A 22,836-nucleotide genomic window follows, 5' to 3' on the forward strand; every position below is an offset into this window, starting at 1 on the left:
AGAAGAAGAAGAAGAAGAATGTTTGCATGTTCTTCCCTTTGCAGGGATTTTGTCGGTGGCCTTTGCGCTGCTGTCGACGTCTTGTCCTGGTCACCTGAACTCCTGAACTCCCTGTGGTAGGGCAGCCTTCCCATGGCCGCCTTTTTCCGAGATTACATCGCAAGGCCCCCCCGCCAAGCTCCGAAGCGCAGGTGAACATGGATTCAAGGGGGAACTCCGGTACCCCGAAGAAAGTAAGCGGCGTCGTTCCCGGGCCAGCGGCCACACCGCTACGACAATCGCCCAAAGCCGGGACAGCGTCGCCAGACTGCTCTGACGATAAAAGCATGCCATCATTTGTGCTGAAAAGCAAGCTTTCACCAGAGGCCCCGATGTTCGCACCAAGGCACTTCAGAGTTCCTCAGCCACAGGAAGTTGCAGAGCCCTGCCCACCCTATCCACCTTCACCACAGCAACAGGACGCGAACCAGTATGCAATGCTGGAGCCCATGAGCTTCATTGACGACCTCACGCTGTGTCCTGCTGAGTTCGACTCCAATATAGAAGACGTCACAAGCATATTGAGTGGCATTACCGCCGCTGGCGGTCTCTCTCAGGTGGTCGACACTATCTTCCAACAGGGACTGAAAGAGGCTAACTTGAGGTATAGCGGGGCATGCCTGTGCAACCATCTTGGAAGCAACCTTCACATTCGAGGCGTGGAGGAGGACTTTACAAACATGCTTCTAAACCGGTGTCACAAAGATTACGTCAAGCGAAACGACTTGGGATCCGGTGATTTTGACGACGCCTACCTGCGTGGGTTGCTGCTGTTCATTGCTGAACTGTTCTCTCAGATGGCGTTTCTGTGGGAGGACCACTCCTACAAGGTGAAGCACATGGCCGCCTGCGTTCCCAACATGATGCACGCGCTTCTGCAGTCGCTCACTAAGGAGAACATGAAATGCGCCATCCAGGTGCTGAAGCTTACTGGTGCCTGTCTGGAGTACTATGAGAAGGTGGGCTCACCCGAAACCGACTGTTGTGCCCTCGACAGTGTTTTTGATAAGCTCTGCGAGATTTCTCAAAAAAAAGGACATTGAACCGACCGCGGCGCTGATGGTCAAGAATGTCCTTAAGCTTCGTGCAAGGAACTGGGGCCGCTCTTCGTCGTCTTCGAGCTCCCCCTCGGCTGGCCAGGCCGATGACAGCCTTCCCATTACTTGTGGTCCCGACGGCGTGCCGGTCTACAGTGAAGAGGAGAGGTTTATCCAAGAGCTCCTCCTCACAGAACGGATGGGGAACATCGAAATGTCTGATGGAAGCGGTTACGCGAACAACTGCTGCAATGAAGACATGGATGATGAGATTGCGGCAGCGTACGAAGAATTCCACAAGGAGTCGGAACAATGAAGCTCTCTCCATCTCGGCAAGGGAGGGGACCAGATTGGGTTGGCCGATATTTGCGAAGATGGGGTATGTGCAGGACAGTGCCCCAGTGTTTTCTTAACTGTATTTTTTTTCCTCCCTATGTTTGTGTGAATTGCTAGTAGTGTAACGGTCAGTAACGAGATGGCGCTATGTATCCGTTGGTGCGCCTTCGCCAATTCACCTTTTTGCTTTGCTCTGTGTGTGTATCAATAAAAAATGGCAGCTTCACAGTTTGTGTCGTTCCGTTGCTTTGTGCTAAATCCACTCAATCCGCGACTCCCAAAGATCTGGCCACCCTGCGTGCTTAACAAAACCAACAGGTTATGGGCCCAGGACGACGCATCGACCACATTTTTGGAAGAAATGAGACGGATTGCCTTGATTGAGTGATGAAAGGTTGCGACCACGTTGAAGAAGGGAGCGACAAGCTACGCCACCTTCACCAGGTCGTGCGGATGTTTTCGGAGGTTTAGACTGGCGCGAGCATCGTGCGTGAAACTGTCGGGAAGAAGTGACTGACAAGTGGTGTGTGCCCGTGCAGTGAGCAGTGTTTTTTTTAGGAAGAAAGACTGACCGCCACGCGACACCGGCGTTGCTGCAGACTCCGTGTTGGATGTGTATGGAAGACGCTTCGACTCGTCCAGTGTGAGTAGAGAAAAATTGTCAGGAAGAAATGACTGACAAAATCTTTTCAGTGGATGTTAGTGGCGAAATGTTTCGGGAAGAAGTGACGGACAAATCGTTTTTCGCGTACGCTAACTGAGAAACAGCTACGAAAAAGAAGTGCATTGTCCTTCTTGCGTTCGAGGATCAGCGAACATGGCATTAGACGAGTTTAGACTGCCGAAGTTGTCGTCAGACAACTATCCCACATGGTCGATAGGGACAAGAGCTGCTCTAGTACAGAAGGGATGCTGGGAAGTGATCGACCCTGGATTCTCGAATAGAGAAATGAACGAGCGAGAAAAGCAGACTGACAACAAAGCCCTGACCTTGCTGTTCCTTATCGTCGAGGACAACTACTTGGATGACATCGGGACTTGCAGAACTGCAAAAGAAGCCTTGAATACGGTTCAGGAAATGCACTCAAAGTTTTGAGTCTTGCGTATACTCCAAATGATGTGGCGATTTTTTCAATGTGAAAATGAAGAGAGACGAGTCAATGCAAGATTACCTAGGATGATTGATGGTGCTGCATAGAAAGTTATCAAGTGCACGCTATGCATTTACAGACAGAGAGGTTGCATTAGTGATCCTAATGGGAATTCCTGACTCATATGAACCGCTCATTCTGAACTTGGAGCAAGATGAGCAAACCCTCTCGACCAAAGTAGTGACGACAAGGCTGCTGATCGAAGAAAAGAGAAAGCTGCGTCGTGAGGAAGATCGGTTAAGCGACGAAGAGAGTCATACAATGGCCCTAGTCACTAAAGCTCGGTTAAGGACTGAGAGCAAACAACCCAATGAGAAGGTGCATCATCAACTCACTGTAAAGAATGATGAGAAGGTTCGATAATGTACAAGTACGCAAAAGAAGAAGGTGCGATGCTTTGCTTGTGGCAAAATTCGTCATATAGCCAAAGATTGTGACCAGTTTCAAGACCAAGGGGATGAACAGAAGAAGAGAAACTCATCACAGGCAAAGATTCCAACACAGATGGCTTAATGTGCCAAAAATGTGATACCGCCGCATCCGTATGTGTGGCATCTTGATAGCGGTGCTACAGATCACATGACATCGCACAAGGCAAACATCACTGACTTCAAGTCATGCGAGTCAGGAGTGGAAACGGCAAACAAAGAATCCATGAGTGTCATAGGGAAAGGAAGAGTTCAGATTCAAAAATCTGAAGAGTCTGGTGGGTCATTCATCAGGCTAGAAAATGTCCTTTACGTGCCTGAGTTGAACGGCAACCTACTAACAGTCGGAAGAATTGAAGCGCGAGGATTGCAGGTGACGTTCGACAGCGGCAAAGCCGAAGTTACAAAGGACACTGGTGAACTGATACTCACTGCAACTCGAGAAGGACGACCGTACTCTGTCAAAGAGAAGATTATGTTAACGAAGATGACAGAAACAAAGACACGGCTTTCTGGCACAGACGACTAGGCCACCTTCACCAGGATGCTGTTCCACGTCTCTGCCGAGCTAGTGAAGACCCTGTGAAGGACAAATTTGACACATGTTGTCTGGGGAAGCTAAGGCGAAGCAGTTTCCCAAAGGGCGAGACAACGCAGGCTTAGGTTCCACTGGAGCTGGTGCATTCAGATGTGGTTGGAAAGATCACACCAACGACCAAAGGGGGCTCCAATTACTTTGTTACCTTCACTTACGACTACTCCAGATATACTGTTGTGTGCCCCATGAAGGCCAAGAGCGAAGTGCTTGAGAAGTTTGACCAGTACAGAAAATCTGCACAACATGAAATTGAAGACCTTGCGCGGTGAGAATGGAGGAGAGTTCACAAGCAAAGAGTTCAACGACTACCTGGCCAAGCATGGCATAAAACACCAGCTGACCATTCCTGGCACACCTCAGCTGAATGGAGTTGCAGAGAGAATGAACCAAACGTTGCCTGACATGACGGGGTGCCTTCTGATCGAATCAGGTGTCACCAAAAGGCTCTGGGCTGATGCTGTTGTCACTGCAGGTCACATCAGAAACAAATGATCATCGAAGCCGATTGGAGGAGAGTCACCAGAAGCTCTGTGGACAGGGGGAGAATTGAAACTGGACCATCTAAGAGTGTTTGCGGGTGCAGAGCATGGAGTGTGCGAAACAGACGGTTCAAGGGGAGCAAGTTGCACCCGAAAGCAGAAGAGTACATATTGGTCGGCTACCCAGAAGGAGTGAAGGGGTACAAGCTGTGGATACAGAAGAAAGATCGCTTCTTTGCAAGTCGAGACGTTACCTTTGAAGAAGAGTCCTTCCCATGCAAGCTTACCCAAGTTTGCAAGTAGCAAGACTGAAGCACATAGCGACACTGATTGCACAGTCATGTTACAAGTTGAAGACAGCTTGAGCGAGCCGCATGATGTTGGTAGTTCAGATCGCAATGATACTGATAACAACTATGCTGAAGAAGTTGGCTCATCAGGTGATGGGGACGAGGCAACTACACAGGACGACGGAGCTACGCAGCGACTGTCCAGCGTGGCAGATTGTGGTGCACAGGCACTAAGACGGTCGGAGAGACTAGCAAACAAGAAACCACGTCAAAAGGAATGTCACGGCTGCTGCATAGCTACGCAAAACAGCGAAAGAGATCCAGAAACTCTACATGAAGCCTTATCTGCACCTGACAAGGAGGAATGGAAAGCAGCTATACAGAGTGAACTGGACAGCCTCGAAGCTTCCAATACGTGGCAGCTAGTCCCACGACCGAAAGACAGACAAGCCGTAAAATGCAAGTGGGTGTTCCACAAGAAGTACAATGAAAATGGTGACCTCCAGCGGTACGAAGCACGGAGCGTTGCATGCGGATATTCACAAGTCAGTACAATCCAGGTATGTCTCGATTTTTGGGCAACAGGCTAAACGAATCGATGTTTCTTGAACCAACTGACGAAGCTGAGGTTTACTCGGTGTGCAAAAGTTTAAAGAACACGACAAGTCTTGACCCAAGTAATATTCAAAGTTTACCTGTAAAATACGTACTACCTTTGATCGTGCCATGCCTTACACATATTTACAATACCGCGCTTCGCACAGGACGTTTTCCCGCTGCCATGCAGGTGGCCAAAGTTGTGGTTATTTATAAAAAAGGGGATAAAAACGTTCTAGGAAATTACAGGCCAATATCTGTACTACCTTTTTTCTCCAAGGGGCTAGAGCGAATAATGCATCGACGTTACTACAATTTCCTACAGAAGCACTGTGTAATAGCCAACTGTCAGTACGGATTCACAAAGCGTAGATCAACTGAGCATGCTCTGCTTGATCAAAAAGAATACATATTAAATAACTTCGAAGCTCAACACCTCACCTTAGGCGTCTTTGTAGACTTTAGCAAAGCATTCGATACACTGAATCACGAAACTCTGTTTAAAAAACTCGACCACTACGGTATACGTGGCCACGCCCTCTGTCTCATTCAATCGTATTTCAGTGCTCGTCGCCAGTATGTTGCTTTAAATCACTGCTCTTCGGACTTGTTAGCAATCACAAACGGCGTGCCCCAGGGCAGCCTTCTGGGGCCGCTCCTATTCAACATATATATTAATGACGTATGCAACATCAGTAATTTAGTTAAATACATTATATATGCTGACGACACCAGTCTATTTTTGTCCTCACCTGACATCAAAGAACTAACTAGCACCGCAAATACAGTTTTGTCATCATTATCTGAGTGGTCATCTTTGAACTCATTAAAAATAAACAAACTAAAAACCAAAGCTTTATTGTTCCATCCGAAGGGGCAGCATATAGGCAGTGTTCCACCACTCTATTTCGACAACGCCCCCATTGAGTACGTGGAAACCTTCACATTACTCGGAGTGGTATTTACTGCTACTATGTCGTGGGACGCTCATGTAAGCAAAGTGTGCCTATCCCTTTCCTGATATATTGGGATAATTTCGCGGAATAAACATATTTTACCCGCCAAAAGTAAGCTGAATCTGTACTATGCGTTCTTTTATTCTTATGTATCGTATTGCTTCCTTGTATGGGGACAAACCACAGCATCTAACATCCAGAAGCTTCTAGTACTGCAAAAAAGAACACTTCGCGTAATTGCTAATGTACCGTATGATGCTCCGACACGTCCTATCTACCAGCAATACAGAATGATACCCGTAACAAGAATGTTCGATTACAGGTTTGCATCCTTCTATAAAAAAATAATAGCCGAAGACGACACATTTTTTTCTAGCATTGTGACACTTACACCACATCGGACACCGTATATGACACGGCAGCGTATCATCTATTCATTACCACGATGCAGAACAAACTATGGCTTTTCCACACTAAAATACATTCTTCCCAAATACTTGAAGACGCCCTTTTACGACACGTTGCTCAGCATGTCTGTCTCGGCTATTCGAAATGTGTTCGCAAGCTAGGTCCCACAGTATGCGTACCCATGTATAGAATTCTATTGCATTGAACCGTAAATGTTGTGTAAAACCTTTATTCTGTTGTGCGGAAGTAGTACTTGTCCATGCAAAGTAAAAACAGTTTCCTTTCAGGCATGTATTTAAAAAAAAAGAGTTTCTTTTTATGCACGTATTTAAAAAAAAAAATGTTTCCTTTTATGCATATATTTACATGTCTTGTCTTTCCGTGTACCTTGCGTTGTTACCAGTGTATGAAGTAACCATCATAGTCGCTAGCAAACTGCCTCTTTGTAGGTTTGGCGAGGCTTGTCAAGCGGTCGTAATGACTGCTTTTTTCTTGCCGCCCTCAGTTTTTGTAAAAAAAAGCTGAAATAAAGTGATTGATTTATTGAAAGGTACCGATTACAAGAAAACTTTCTCTCCTGTAGTGAAGCTGAAGTCCATCAGGACACTGCTGGAAGCAGGTGAGAGAAATTGGAAGATCCACCAGATGGACATCACGACGGCATACTTAAATGGTGTTATGAGTTTGAGTTTATTAACATTTTAGTTCTCAGTGCAGAAAACTAAGGGCCGGGAACAAAAGGTAAAAAACCTGTACCTGGCTGGGTCCCCTGACCCCACAACAAAGTTGGTAGCGACGCACTCCAATAAACAAATCATAAACTAACGAAGAAAAACGAACAAAGCAATTTGAGCGAAAACAATTTAACATGGTGTTTGAAATTGTGCACAACACTCGCGCCAATATTTAAACAAAATAAAAACTGTTTTAGCAAAACCCTGTGCAGAAACCATCAGAAAAATACAGAATCCATCAGGTGAGACACTTATAATCAATAATGTACAACAAATAAGTATGATTAACATAAATCAAATATATTCCATTCCACTCAAAAGCAGTCACTCGAAACGAAAGTACACATTATAGAAATTCACAAAAACCGTGAACCCAACTACAACCACACAATGAAAATTTCGCGCAAAAATCTTTTCGGTGTATTAATAGAAGGATAATTGATAGGTTCAGCTAACACCGCGTTCTCGTTTAAAGCGTTAGGAATAAGGTATTTCATACTTTGTAATCCATAATTTGTTCGTAAGCGTGGTAATATAAAATTTATTTTCCTGAAGCAAAAGCTGTCATTTTTCATGAGATATGTATTATCAAAGCTGTGAGAATTTTGTTTCCTTTGGGTGTATATGTAGAGTGCAAATTTGTATAAATATAGCTGTTCAAGATAAAAAATCCCATGTTTCTTGAAAAAAGGCCTTGTGCTCTCATTATAATTTAAGCTTTCAAGAGCCCTAATGGCTTTCTTTTGCATGATTGTTAACCTTTGCAAGTTACCTCTAGTTGTTTTCCCCAGATCAAAATGCAGTAAGTGGGATTGGATAATTGCATAATATGTATTTAATCTGTACCTAGTTGGATTCAGGTTCTTCACCCTCCATAATGCTCCAACTACTTTCGACATTTCCATAATGCTCCAACTACTTTCGAGATGGAAAACTAACGCTGGACCAGACGGCCTACGCTAACGACACACTCCAGACGTTTGGCATATCAGACGCAAAGGAAGCATCGTCAACTTTGGATCCTGGAAGCAAGTACCAAAGAGGAGACAACAATAACTCATCATGTGAGGACCTACCTCGCAAGTACAGACAAGCAATTGGTGCATTGCTTTACCTTGCCGGAGGCACAAGGCCGGACTTGGTTTTTGCGACTACTTACATGAGCCAGTTGAATGAACATCCCACAGAAGAACATTGGAACGGCATAAAGCATAATCTTCGCTATGTGAAACATACAAAGAATAATGCACTAGTCTACCAGAGAACTGGGAAGTGCATACAAGCCTTTTGCGACGCAGACTGGGCTAGTGAGAAGGCTGACAAGAAGTCATTCAGCGGGTATGTATTCACGCTAGCTGGTGCTGCGATTTCCTGGAGTAGCAAGAAGCTGCGAAGCACTGCATTGTCAACAGTCGAAGCAGAATATGTAGCAATGTGTCACGATACGAAAGAAGTAATGTGGTTCCAAAATCTCATGAAGGAACTCAATGCGCACGAATTCATAAACAAACCACAGATTTTAATGGCTGACAACCAGGGTGCAATTGCGCTTGCGAAAAACCAAGTTACTTTAGATAGAAGCAAACACATTGACCTCATGTATTATTTCCTGAGAGAAAAGGTCGAAGAGGGAAAGTTACAACTCCAGTACGTCGAGTCGTCGAAGAACTGTGCTGGCCTCTTCTATAAGGCCTTAAACGGAAGAACGACTCTAAACCACTGTGAATGTTTCGGCATTAAAAGTGTGTACGCAATGACTGTCCATTAAGGGGGAGTGTTAGTAGTGTAATGGCCAGCCACGAGATGGCGCCTTGTATCCATTGGTGCGCCGTCGCCGTTTCGCCTTTTTGATTTGCTGTCTCTCTCTCTCTCTCTCTCTCTGTGCGCGTGCGTGCGTGCGTGCGTGCGTGTGCGCGCACATGTGTGTGTGTGCGTGTGTGTGCGTGCGCGCGCGTGTGTGTGTGTGTGTGTGCGCGCGCGCGTGTGTGTGTGTGTCAATAAAAAGTGGCAGCTTGACAGTGTGTGTCGTTCCGTTGGCTTCGTGCGAAGTCCACTCAATCCACGACTCCCAAAGACCTGGTCACCCTGCATACTCAACAAAACCAACATGAATTGGGGTTAGGGGATAACCTGGTGCCATAAGTGGCAATTAGCATACTTAAAGAAGGGGGTAAGAACAGGCAAGGAACAAGAAAACAGGCCCAGAGAACTAGAAAGGTGCAGGGTTTGTGTCTGGGCTAGTTTGTGTGACAAACTAGAAAACAGCCAACAAATGGATGCCACGCAGAATGGAGCACACACGCACAAGGCTGACCAAACAGCCTGATGACTTCCTCCGGTGGCGTCCTCTTCTTGATGCGCCGCGACAACGACCTTGCTCTGCAGGGAGCACTGGAAAACAGCATACTTAAAGATGCTGTTGAAGAACAGGCAAAGAACATGAAGACAGGCCCAGAGAACTAGAAACATGCAAGATTTGTGTCTGGGCTAGTTTGTGTGGCTTACTAGAAAACAGCCAGCAAACGGATGCTACGCAGAAAGGAGCACATACACAAGTCCTTCTGCAGCACCTTTGTGGTTCTCTGGGCCTGTCTTCAATGTTCCTTGCCTATTCTTCACCCCATCTTTTAAGTATGCTAATTGTCACTGCTCAGTGCAGAGCAAGGTCGTTGTCGCGGTGCGTCAGGAAGAAGCCGCCACCAGAGGAAGTCACCAGGCTGTTTGGTCAGCCTTGTGTGTGTGTGCTCCTTTGTGCGTGGCGTCCGTTTGTTGGCTGTTTTCTAGCAAGCACAGATATGTTGGGCTTTGACAACAAAATACTGATAATCATATCTAGGAGTATTTATCAAGTCTTGTCCGCACTTTTTTCTCACTCTTTATAAACTGGCTTCATGCCTCACAACTGGCGAGTAGCAAAGGTAATACCTATTCTCAAATTGGCAATCCGCTCTGTTCCTCTAAACCATAGGGCTATTTCATGGACCTGCACCTTCTCTAAGCTCTTTGAACAAGTGATACACACTCAGATCATTATCTCGTACAACATAACATCCTATATGAATATCAGCACGGTTTTCGCAAAGGATTTTCTTGTGGCTCTAAGCTCACCGGATTTACTAACGACTGATTCACTTCATTAGACACCGGCATTCTAGTCGGTGCTTTGTTTCTAGATTTTGCCACAGTATTTTATCGGCTTCCCCATCACAGACTACTTCTCAAACTATCACATCTTAATATTCGCCCTCAGGTACTAGCATGCATTATACTTCCTCACATCTCACGTTCAGTTCACTTCTGTTAATGGTTGTAACTCTACAATGGCCCATGTCACATCTGGTGTAGCCCAGGGCAGTGTGCTTGGTCCTCTGTTTTTTCGGATTTTTATTAATATCTTAGCAAATTTTATTTCTTCACAAATTAGACTGTTTGCTGACGACTGTGTTGTGTTCCGAACGATTACAAATGACTCTGACTGGAACTTTCGCAAATTGACATCGATTTTTTTCACACTCGGTGCCGGCGGTAGCTAATGACCCTGAACCCCTCTAATGCAAAGCTCGTCTCCTTTACTAGAAATTATCATCGCATCCCAACCACATACTCTCTTAAAGACATGCCCGTTAAGACAGGTTCTACTTACGAGTATCTAGGAGTTTACCTTCCGTCAGACTGAACCAAGAACTATTATATTAACCTGATTATACCAGCTGCCAACCGTTCTCTTGGCCTCTTAAAACATAACGTTCGACATTCGCTGGCAAACGGCGTCAACTTCCTTATATTAGATTACTTCGACCTAAAATTGCGTACGCTTCAGCCATTTGGGACCCAGATCAAGCCTACGTTATAGATAACATCGAATCCCTGCAGAACCATGCTGCTCACTTCATTTTTTCCGAGTGCTCACATTTTGCTAACTTCACGGCGTTAAAAGGTCGTGCTGGACTTGACAACCTTTCTAATCATCGCCAACTAGCTCGCTTGACTCTTTTTATAGAAAGTTTAACATTATCCGTTGCTTTATAATGATTTATTTCACTCACCATCAGAAGTGCTTCCACGCCGTGATCACCCTTTCAAAATCAAACGCATCACATGCCACACTTCAACTTTTGCCAAATCGTTCATACTCAAAACCATTAATGATTGGAACCGGTTACCGTCCACGATCGCAACTGAAATGAATGCGACATCATTTCATGAACTTTTAAAAAATGAAATTCATGTGCAGTTTTCTTTTTGTTCTCCTCTGCTCACCATTATGTGATTCATTGCGTTTTTCGTTCTGTTTATTACGTTGTTTCTTTTCATGATGTTCATTTTACGTTTTATTGCTCTGCCACATTTTGCTAATCGTTGAGTATTCAGGTTTTGCGCTCTTGTTTTATTTTTGTTCAGTTCCTCATGTTAGATGTTCCTTCTTGTATCGTGATGTTCGAATTTTTTACCTCCTCCCTATGTAATACCCACGTGACGAGGGCCTTGAGGGGTTTCTTGAAATAAAATAATAAATGATATAAATAAAAAGCAAAGGGAGCGTTTAACTGTAGACAACATACGCCCTATTTCATTAACATCGAACCTAGGGAAATTGATGGGAAGCGGCCTGCTAAGTCGTTTTACGGCTTTTATTTTTGCGAATGAGGTCGTGATCCCTGTCAAATTGGTTACAGGCCGGGCTGCTCGATTTTGTGTGCACACACTGACCTTTACAGTCGTATTAAGTTAGCTCGCAACAGTAAACAGTTTACTGCGCTTGTCACTGAGGAGGTCAGCGGGCTACCCTGAGGACGTCCTGGTTTCCATTGCTGAGACTTTGAGTAGTAAGTTTGAGTCGCAGCACAAAAAAAGGTTTTGTGCTGCCGACGCGACTCCTGCCGACGCGTCTGTCGACACGGCTGCCGACGCGTCTGCTAATGACAGTATGAGGCATTAAAGGCTTTCGCTTTAAAAATTGGCAGAGGCTTAGCTTGGTTAAGCCCGGAAGATTGCGAAAGCAAATTACGAGCAAGTTTAGCAACTACAGTAGTGAAAGGGGAAAGTCTGACTGCTGCACGGAACGCCGGACTTAGCTCAAAATGCTATTGAGGTGTCCACTAAACCACAGAGTTGGTAAGGTGCCTTTCCTTTCCTCCAAATCAACGCAGTTTACTACGCTGTCTACGTCACAGCGCATCAATATGGCGCGTCCATTCACCAAAAAAATGCAACCTGACAGGAGGAGTTGCCTTGTAGCGCTAAAATTATAAGAGGATTATTGTCCAATAAGAATAAGATACAGTGCTGCGGGAGATGTGAGCACTGTGCGCAGTACGTGCAACAGAAGCGCGCGCACACGAATTTAATCCCCCCTTTCTGAGCGGAGGCTGCTGTTTGGACTTAGCTGACTGAATGGTCGTGAGCAGGGACAAAAACTTTGCGCTGAAGAGGCAGCCGGCAATGTTCTTTCGCACAGGAGACGAAGGATCAGAGCCTGCAGCGAAAGAAAGCATGAGAAAGACGCCTGCAGATTGCGCCACTGCGATCGTGTGTTGTACACGAATAGACTCTTTCCGGCCGCTACGCGACCGGCTCAAAACAAGAAATAGCAATAAGTAGCGGCTCGCACACACAATCCATGATAAAGCATCTTTACTGAATAGACCAAAATTTGATGGCAGGAAACAACCCGTATGACCAAACGAAAAGGTCCGTTACTTGTACAGCTGAAATTGCGCGCAAAGAAGTCGTACGATGAGCGGCGCCGCGACGATCTGGCGTGTGCTGTTTCTTTCAGACGTTGACTCTTTCGCGAAGATCTCGCTCACTGCAGCGTCACACATCAATGAAGCTTGCACGATGAAGTAATCGCTGAACACAGCCGAACACGAAATGTGCAAGCATCGCTGGACCATACTTCCTGAGCAATGCTTCTTCTTCAAGCTTCCTTCATGGAAAATGCACGCTCACGGGCTCTCCATTCAGTTCCTGCTGTCAACCGATAGATGGCAATGCAACCATAACCTCATCTTCCGTCGATCTCGCTTGTCTCGACCACGCATGGCACAACCCCGGAACGTCATCGACACGGACCCGACGGGATATAAAAGCAACACACCGGCCAATCCTCTTCAGTGGGTCTGGCAGCGGCATGGCGAACGGTTCTTGCAAACACGTGTGCTTCATTTTGCAGGTAGGCCACAAATACGCTTTCAAATGTTATAGGAGCGATAATCGTTTCTTATTGCTGCTGCCAGACCCTCAGCACTTTGTGTGTATTTTTTCTTGCCTACTGCATTCGTTAAGAATTTTGTAGCAACTGTCCGGCGATGTCGAGACAAATCCAGGCCCAAAGTCAGAGGAAATGCTAACGGAGCTGCTAGCTGGACAAGCACGAATCAGCGCAGAGCTTTCCGAGCTCAACTCTAGAATGGCTACCTTTGAACAGCGTATTACGCATATAGAGGCGTTGGCTTCAACTGCTAACGACGCTCTTCAGCGTGTTCATGATCTTGAGATAACTGTTGAGAATCTCAAAGATGTCATTACCAAACTTGACCGCAAAAATGATGACCTGGAAAACCGATCCCGTAGGAATAACTTAATCATCTATGGCTTGAAGGAACCATCAAATGAAACTTCTGAGGGGCTATTGGCTTCTGTATCGGAGTTACTGTATTCCAAACTTGGAATCCAATGTGAAGGTATTGAACGCTGTCACAGGCTTGGCAAGCAAACAACTGAAAAGACGAGACCTGTCATTTTTAAACTGCTAGACTTTAGAACCAAGAGGATTCTGGTGTGGGCTAGTTGGTTCATGCTTAATAAACAGATTCACAACAGCGCTACGGAACAAGGACACAAGGAACACGAAAAACACAGGACGGGCGCTGACTACCAACTCTTTATTGCGTGAAAAACCAGCACAGATTTATACTATTTCCTGGACCACGTGATGCACTGTCAGCCACGGGACACAGCGAAGGAACGCTTCACACGTTTGGGGAGTCATCACACAGCTCGACAGAACTCATAAAACGTGCATGCACTATAAAAAAATATAGCATTACCAAGCTAATGATAAAGGGACTAACAGATACAAAGATGTGCATGGACCAGCTACAGCCAATGACAACTGCAGCTCAGATAGACAAGACAATGAGTACTTCAAAGCAAAGCGGAATCTTTGGGCTACGTTAAAAACATTCAAGAGAGCGAGAAGGCGTAAAAACATGAGAAAAGCATGAGCAAAATGGCGATGAAAAAAGTAAAAGTTGCTAGGCAATAGGCACAGTCAGCAGGCTAAAAGCGAAAACAAGAAACCGACACCAACAAATAACACGGTAAAAGTAACAATCGTTAAAAAGGGAAACTAAAAGAAAGAACAAAAACATGAACCACCACCGGCCAAGCAATGAAGACGGTAAAACAACTAAAAGTCTTTAAAAGACAGAGGAGCAAAGTTCCGCATAAGGTCAACAAACAAAACAACGCAAAATAAAACACTATAAGGTGAGATGCAGGAAAAACCGTTTGTCAGGAAGTCTAGCAGTTAAAACGCAAGAATCGCGTCCGTTCAAGAAAGGACCTTTCTTTCTCCTGTAAACAGACAGATGAGCTGCTGATGCACTCGTCCCCAGCCTTTTCAATCAAAAAACCTTCAATAATCTCCCTTTCTACTCTACTCCTTGCGGTCGCCAGAAACTTGGTGTCTGAAAACATAGGTCGACAATCGTGACGGGGTTGGTTACAATGTAGTGCCATGTGGCTCCCAGACTTGTTTTTTACATTCAGGAAGTGTTCGCTTGCTCTGTCATTGAAGCAGCGTCCGGTCTGGCCGATGTATACTTTTCCACAAGTGAGGGGAATCTGGTAGACAACTGCGGATCGACATTCGGTGTACTGACGGGAATGTTTTACTGAGCAGGTCGCCCGCTTCTTCCGGTTTACCATCGGACACACTCTTGCCAACTTACATGGGGCAGAAAACACAACGTTCACATCGTACCTGGCTGCAACCTTCTTAACATTGTGCGATAGCTTATGGATATAAGGAATAACGGCAACACGTTTCCTTTCCCTGGGCTCTCTCCTTCCCTCTCCTAGCTTCATTTTTTGTAGTAAGGCTTCGCACAGGCCTGCTATGAGGAAAGGTGAGTAGCCAGCTAAAAGAAGGCGTTCAACCTGGTTATCAAAGCTGTAATCAGCCATGTGCTCGCAACTTTTTGTTAGTGATGCATGAAGTGCGCTAGTTGCGACTGCCCGCTTGACAAGTTTGGAATGCGCACTGTCGAAGGGGAGCAAACCTTTCTTCGATCTAACGTTGTACGACCAACACACTCGCTTACCACTAAAAACCAGCAACAGATCTAAAAACTGGATCCTGTTCTCTTTTGGCATTTCCCACGTGAAGTTCATTCCACCAGAATAGTCCTTGAACACTCCGACGATGTCCCTGACGGCTTGTGGCATGTCAATAGCAGCAGCACTGTCTAACACTATGAGGAAATCGTCCACGTACCGATAGATCTTGACGATGTGCTTGTCATGTAGACGTTCTTGAACTGCCCGGTCCATGGTGGACAAGAAAATATCCGAGAGCACCGGGGCAACGGAGGAACCAATACAGATTCCCGATTTTTGTATCAGGAGCTGGTCTTTGTACGACACTACTGTGGATTGCAGGTAAAACTGAAGTAGGGTGATGAACCTGTCTTGACCTATTCCGGTTGCATTCTGAAAGCTGATGGCTCCGATCTCGTCTATCCTTTGGATAACAGCTGTGGAAAGTCCTTCATGGGGAATGGAGTAAAAAAGGTCTTCTACGTCAATTGAAAAGGCCGTAGCAGCATCTTGCATTCCTTGGCGTAGGTCCTCGACAACTTCCAAAGAGCTGCGTACTTGAAATGGGTCAGCTCCAGTCAAAAGGTTCAAGCTGTCACGAAGGAAATGTCCAAGGTGTTCCTGCCAGGTGCCTTTTTCCGAAACTATACTTCGTAGCGGACAATCAGGCTTGTGGGTCTTGCCTGAGAAGAACATTTCAAGGCATCCACTTTTTGCTTTTTCCACTTTTTTTGCTACTGTTTCCAAATGACATTCTTTTAAAAGACGGATCGCGGCTGATTTCTTCCTAGCCTCTCGAGACTTTACGTTCTTAAAATTCTTTGCTATGGCAGCCAGTGCCTTGTCATTAAAAACACCACTCGGCATTACAACAAATCCGCCTTCTTTGTCTGCCTGCATCACATTTAGGTTGTTGTCTTCCATAAATTTCGTGACTTTCACGAGGGGCGGACGTAGCTTCCGGCCGTGACTCACGTTTTTGATGACGCAATCCACACCGTCTCCGATGAGCCGTTCCTTGTCCTGGGTGTGCGTTCGGTCTGCCACCTCCCTGACCATTGCCAACAACCGGGAAGGAGTAGCAGTAGGTTCATAGGAGTACTTAGGCCCTTTCTGTAGAATATTCCTGATGTCCTCTGGAAGTCTGGCGTCTCCGAGAACGTCTCAGCTGGCGTCTCAGCTTTCAGAATGCAACCGGAATAGGTCAAGACAGGTTCATCACCCTACTTCAGTTTTACCTGCAATCCACAGTAGTGTCGTACAAAGACCAGCTCCTGATACAAAAATCGGGAATCTGTATTGGTTCCTCCGTTGCCCCGGTGCTCTCGGATATTTTCTTGTCCACCATGGACCGGGCAGTTCAAGAACGTCTACATGACAAGCACATCGTCAAGATCTATCGGTACGTGGACGATTTCCTCATAGTGTTAGACAGTGCTGCTGCTATTGACATGCCACAAGCCGTCAGGGACATCGTCGGAGTGTTCAAGGACTATTCTGGTGGAATGAACTTCACGTGGGAAATGCCAAAAGAGAACAGGATCCAGTTTTTAGATCTGTTGCTGGTTTTTAGTGGTAAGCGAGTGTGTTGGTCGTACAACGTTAGATCGAAGAAAGGTTTGCTCCCCTTCGACAGTGCGCATTCCAAACTTGTCAAGCGGGCAGTCGCAACTAGCGCACTTCATGCATCACTAACAAAAAGTTGCGAGCACATGGCTGATTACAGCTTTGATAACCAGGTTGAACGCCTTCTTTTAGCTGGCTACTCACCTTTCCTCATAGCAGGCCTGTGCGAAGCCTTACTACAGAAAATGAAGCTAGGAGAGGGAAGGAGAGAGCCCAGGGAAAGGAAACGTGTTGCCGTTATTCCTTATATCCATAAGCTATCGCACAATGTTAAGAAGGTTGCAGCCAGGTACGATGTGAACGTTGTGTTTTCTGCCCCATGTAAGTTGGCAAGAGTGTGTCCGATGGTAAACCGGAAGAAGCGGGCGACCTGCTCAGTAAAACATTCCCGTCAGTACACCGAATGTCGATCCGCAGTTGTCTACCAGATTCCCCACACTTGTGGAAAAGTATACATCGGCCAGACCGGACGCTGCTTCAATGACAGAGCAAGCGAACACTTCCTGAATGTAAAAAACAAGTCTGGGAGCCACATGGCACTACATTGTAACCAACCCCGTCACGATTGTCGACCTATGTTTTCAGACACCAAGTTTCTGGCGACCGCAAGGAGTAGAGTAGAAAGGGAGATTATTGAAGGTTTTTTGATTGAAAAGGCTGGGGACGAGTGCATCAGCAGCTCATCTGTCTGTTTACAGGAGAAAGAAAGGTCCTTTCTTGAACGGACGCGATTCTTGCGTTTTAACTGCTAGACTTCCTGACAAACGGTTTTTCCTGCATCTCACCTTATAGTGTTTTATTTTGCGTTGTTTTGTTTGTTGACCTTATGCGGAACTTTGCTCCTCTGTCTTTTAAAGACTTTTAGTTGTTTTACCGTCTTCATTGCTTGGCCGGTGGTGGTTCATGTTTTTGTTCTTTCTTTTAGTTTCCCTTTTTAACGATTGTTACTTTTACCGTGTTATTTGTTGGTGTCGGTTTCTTGTTTTCGCTTTTAGCCTGCTGACTGTGCCTATTGCCTAGCAACTTTTAATTTTTTTCATCGCCATTTTGCTCATGCTTTTCTCATGTTTTTACGCCTTCTCGCTCTCTTGAATGTTTTTAACGTAGCCCAAAGATTCCGCTTTGCTTTGAAGTACTCATTGTCTTGTCTATCTGAGCTGCAGTTGTCATTGGCTGTAGCTGGTCCATGCACATCTTTGTATCTGTTAGTCCCTTTATCATTAGCTTGGTAATGCTATATTTTTTGATAGTGCATGCACGTTTTATGAGTTCTGTCGAGCTGTGTGATGACTCCCCAAACGTGTGAAGCGTTCCTTCGCTGTGTCCCGTGGCTGACAGTGCATCACGTGGTCCAGGAAATAGTATAAATCTGTGCTGGTTTTTCACGCAATAAAGAGTTGGTAGACAGCGCCCGTCCTGTGTTTTTCGTGTTCCTTGTGTCCTTGTTCCGTAGCGCTGTTGTGAATCTGTTTATTAAGCATGAACCAACTAGCCCACACCAGAATCCTCTTAGAACGTATTTCTCCTACATTGGGCTCTTTTTTCTGTCAACGACCTAAGCACGATTCTGCTATATCCCTGGTCAACCTGGTCGCTGTCACCACCTGCCAGTCGAGAGTGCTCTCGTACTGCCTCAAGAGAAGAATAATCCCTCTAGAGATTCAGACCTTGTTTGGTGGAATGGCGCCATCCTGGGGCCACGCACGACGCGTCGGCAAGGTGCTGAAGTCGGAGTACTGGCGACAAGTTAGGTTATACCAGGACTGCCTCAGATGTGTCATCCAGGAAGAGTGTGGAAGCCGTGGCGAAGCCAGGAAATTGCAGGAATACAAGAGGCTCGCAGCCCAAAGCACAGAGTTTCTGTGGCAGCGAGCACGCCTCAGCCTCCCTGCTCGGCGCAAAGAGAAGATCGTCCAACCAAACCAAGTCACCGTTCTCGGAGACGCCAGACTTCCAGAGGACATCAGGAATATTCTACAGAAAGGGCCTAAGTACTCCTATGAACCTACTGCTACTCCTTCCCGGTTGTTGGCAATGGTCAGGGAGGTGGCAGACCGAACGCACACCCAGGACAAGGAACGGCTCATCGGAGACGGTGTGGATTGCGTCATCAAAAACGTGAGTCACGGCCGGAAGCTACGTCCGCCCCTCGTGAAAGTCACGAAATTTATGGAAGACAACAACCTAAATGTGATGCAGGCAGACAAAGAAGGCGGATTTGTTGTAATGCCGAGTGGTGTTTTTAATGACAAGGCACTGGCTGCCATAGCAAAGAATTTTAAGAACGTAAAGTCTCGAGAGGCTAGGAAGAAATCAGCCGCGATCCGTCTTTTAAAAGAATGTCATTTGGAAACAGTAGCAAAAAAAGTGGAAAAAGCAAAAAGTGGATGCCTTGAAATGTTCTTCTCAGGCAAGACCCACAAGCCTGATTGTCCGCTACGAAGTATAGTTTCGGAAAAAGGCACCTGGCAGGAACACCTTGGACATTTCCTTCGTGACAGCTTGAACCTTTTGACTGGAGCTGACCCATTTCAAGTACGCAGCTCTTTGGAAGTTGTCGAGGACCTACGCCAAGGAATGCAAGATGCTGCTACGGCCTTTTCAATTGACGTAGAAGACCTTTTTTACTCCATTCCCCATGAAGGACTTTTCACAGCTGTTATCCAAAGGATAGACGAGATCGGAGCCATCAGCTTTCAGAATGCAACCGGAATAGGTCAAGACAGGTTCATCACCCTACTTCAGTTTTACCTGCAATCCACAGTAGTGTCGTACAAAGACCAGCTCCTGATACAAAAATCGGGAATCTGTATTGGTTCCTCCGTTGCCCCGGTGCTCTCGGATATTTTCTTGTCCACCATGGACCGGGCAGTTCAAGAACGTCTACATGACAAGCACATCGTCAAGATCTATCGGTACGTGGACGATTTCCTCATAGTGTTAGACAGTGCTGCTGCTATTGACATGCCACAAGCCGTCAGGGACATCGTCGGAGTGTTCAAGGACTATTCTGGTGGAATGAACTTCACGTGGGAAATGCCAAAAGAGAACAGGATCCAGTTTTTAGATCTGTTGCTGGTTTTTAGTGGTAAGCGAGTGTGTTGGTCGTACAACGTTAGATCGAAGAAAGGTTTGCTCCCCTTCGACAGTGCGCATTCCAAACTTGTCAAGCGGGCAGTCGCAACTAGCGCACTTCATGCATCACTAACAAAAAGTTGCGAGCACATGGCTGATTACAGCTTTGATAACCAGGTTGAACGCCTTCTTTTAGCTGGCTACTCACCTTTCCTCATAGCAGGCCTGTGCGAAGCCTTACTACAGAAAATGAAGCTAGGAGAGGGAAGGAGAGAGCCCAGGGAAAGGAAACGTGTTGCCGTTATTCCTTATATCCATAAGCTATCGCACAATGTTAAGAAGGTTGCAGCCAGGTACGATGTGAACGTTGTGTTTTCTGCCCCATGTAAGTTGGCAAGAGTGTGTCCGATGGTAAACCGGAAGAAGCGGGCGACCTGCTCAGTAAAACATTCCCGTCAGTACACCGAATGTCGATCCGCAGTTGTCTACCAGATTCCCCTCACTTGTGGAAAAGTATACATCGGCCAGACTGGACGCTGCTTCAATGACAGAGCAAGCGAACACTTCCTGAATGTAAAAAACAAGTCTGGGAGCCACATGGCACTACATTGTAACCAACCCCGTCACGATTGTCGACCTATGTTTTCAGACACCAAGTTTCTGGCGACCGCAAGGAGTAGAGTAGAAAGGGAGATTATTGAAGGTTTTTTGATTGAAAAGGCTGGGGACGAGTGCATCAGCAGCTCATCTGTCTGTTTACAGGAGAAAGAAAGGTCCTTTCTTGAACGGACGCGATTCTTGCGTTTTAACTGCTAGACTTCCTGACAAACGGTTTTTCCTGCATCTCACCTTATAGTGTTTTATTTTGCGTTGTTTTGTTTGTTGACCTTATGCGGAACTTTGCTCCTCTGTCTTTTAAAGACTTTTAGTTGTTTTACCGTCTTCATTGCTTGGCCGGTGGTGGTTCATGTTTTTGTTCTTTCTTTTAGTTTCCCTTTTTAACGATTGTTACTTTTACCGTGTTATTTGTTGGTGTCGGTTTCTTGTTTTCGCTTTTAGCCTGCTGACTGTGCCTATTGCCTAGCAACTTTTACTTTTTTCATCGCCATTTTGCTCATGCTTTTCTCATGTTTTTACGCCTTCTCGCTCTCTTGAATGTTTTTAACGTAGCCCAAAGATTCCGCTTTGCTTTGAAGTACTCATTGTCTTGTCTATCTGAGCTGCAGTTGTCATTGGCTGTAGCTGGTCCATGCACATCTTTGTATCTGTTAGTCCCTTTATCATTAGCTTGGTAATGCTATATTTTTTGATAGTGCATGCACGTTTTATGAGTTCTGTCGAGCTGTGTGATGACTCCCCAAACGTGTGAAGCGTTCCTTCGCTGTGTCCCGTGGCTGACAGTGCATCACGTGGTCTAGGAAATAGTATAAATCTGTGCTGGTTTTTCACGCAATAAAGAGTTGGTAGTCAGCGCCCGTCCTGTGTTTTTCGTGTTCCTTGTGTCCTTGTTCCGTAGCGCTGTTGTGAATCTGTTTATTTAGAACCAAGCTTTCGATCCTTAAAAACGCCAGAAAACTAAAAGGATCTGATGCGCACATTAGCGAAGACTTTTCTGCGCGTGTACGGCACATTAGGAAGGCTCTCTGGGACAACTCGGTTGATATCCGCAAAGAAGCAGATAAGTATAGGTTGCAATACGATTCCCTGATAGTCGACAGTGTTCGTTACACTTGGGATGATGTTTCCAAAAGGCTTGTCAAGGCTGCACGTGCTGCAGTGCCTAGGGACACAGAGTGACTCGTTAATGAGCAGAAAGGTAGAAATGAGCAGAAAGAAAAGCAGAAACTGACTCTTTTGAACTTAAATGCTAGAAGCTTGCTTAATAAGATTGAAGATTTCAATTGGCTTGTAGAATGTTACACTCCGTCAGTTATTTGCGTAACAGAAACATGGTTGGACAACTCCATATCAGATGTAGAATTTTTGCCTCCAGATTACTCGGTTATCAGAAACGACAGGCAGTTTGCTAGAGGAGGGGGCGTAGCTCTGTTCATTAGAAAAGGCATTGAAATTTTCGTATTGCCAGAACTTCCGAATACTGAGTCTGTTTGGTGCCGGCTAAACATTTCTGGTTTCGTGACAGTCGTGGGTGCTGTGTACCGCCCGCCCGGCTCGGAAAATATTTTCTCGCACATTACAGAATACATAGCGGAACACAGGCTCCACAAGTATAAAATGACCATTACAGGTGATTTCAATGCTCCTTGTATCGATTGGAAATTGTTAATTTCAACAGGTCGTGACAAGGTTGTTTGTGAATCCCTAATCAATATGGCTAGATCATATGATTTAACACAAGTCGTTGAATGTCCAACTCGAGTAAACTCTGTTCTTGACCTTGTTTTTGTTAATGAACAGTTGCTGCAATACGGATTTCAGTGTGATGTAGTCGACGGACTGTCAGATCACAAGTGTGTTTTCATGCAATTTAATGTGGTTTGTGAGCCCCATAAGCCGAATTTCAATATTGTTAAAGATTTTACCCCTGCCAACGACCGTGCTATTACTGAACTGCTAGCGTCGTGTTTCGGAGATTTCGTGACAGGCAGTGAAACGTGTGGTGTTGATGCTTTGTTAGAGCAGTTTCATAATTTAGTACATAGCTGTGTGCTTCATTTCGTCCCCACAAAATGTGTGAAACATAACCAGAAGCATCCGTGGTACACAAGAGACATAATTCATCTCATAAGACGCATC

The 22,836-nt window shown here is 45.6% G+C and overlaps 1 protein-coding gene and 2 pseudogenes across 1 annotated transcript; all 3 read left to right on the forward strand.

Moving 5' to 3' along the window:
- Nucleotides 1-371: 371 nt before the first annotated feature.
- LOC149325961 (polyadenylate-binding protein-interacting protein 1-like) lies at nucleotides 372-1,392 on the forward strand. The gene is made up of 2 exons (XM_089564430.1): nucleotides 372-998; nucleotides 1,075-1,392. Exons 1-2 carry the CDS (start codon nucleotides 372-374, stop codon nucleotides 1,390-1,392), a joined length of 945 nt encoding a protein of 314 aa, XP_089420556.1.
- Nucleotides 1,393-5,928: 4,536 nt separating this feature from the next.
- On the forward strand, nucleotides 5,929-6,571 carry LOC149325962 (uncharacterized; annotated as a pseudogene).
- Nucleotides 6,572-7,850: 1,279 nt separating this feature from the next.
- LOC149325963 (uncharacterized) lies at nucleotides 7,851-22,064 on the forward strand (annotated as a pseudogene).
- Nucleotides 22,065-22,836: the final 772 nt, after the last annotated feature.

The sequence above is a fragment of the Amblyomma mixtum genome, chromosome 10 (genome assembly GCF_055824585.1).
Source record: "Amblyomma mixtum isolate Tamu chromosome 10, ASM5582458v1, whole genome shotgun sequence".
NCBI classification, from domain to species: Eukaryota; Metazoa; Arthropoda; class Arachnida; order Ixodida; family Ixodidae; genus Amblyomma; species Amblyomma mixtum.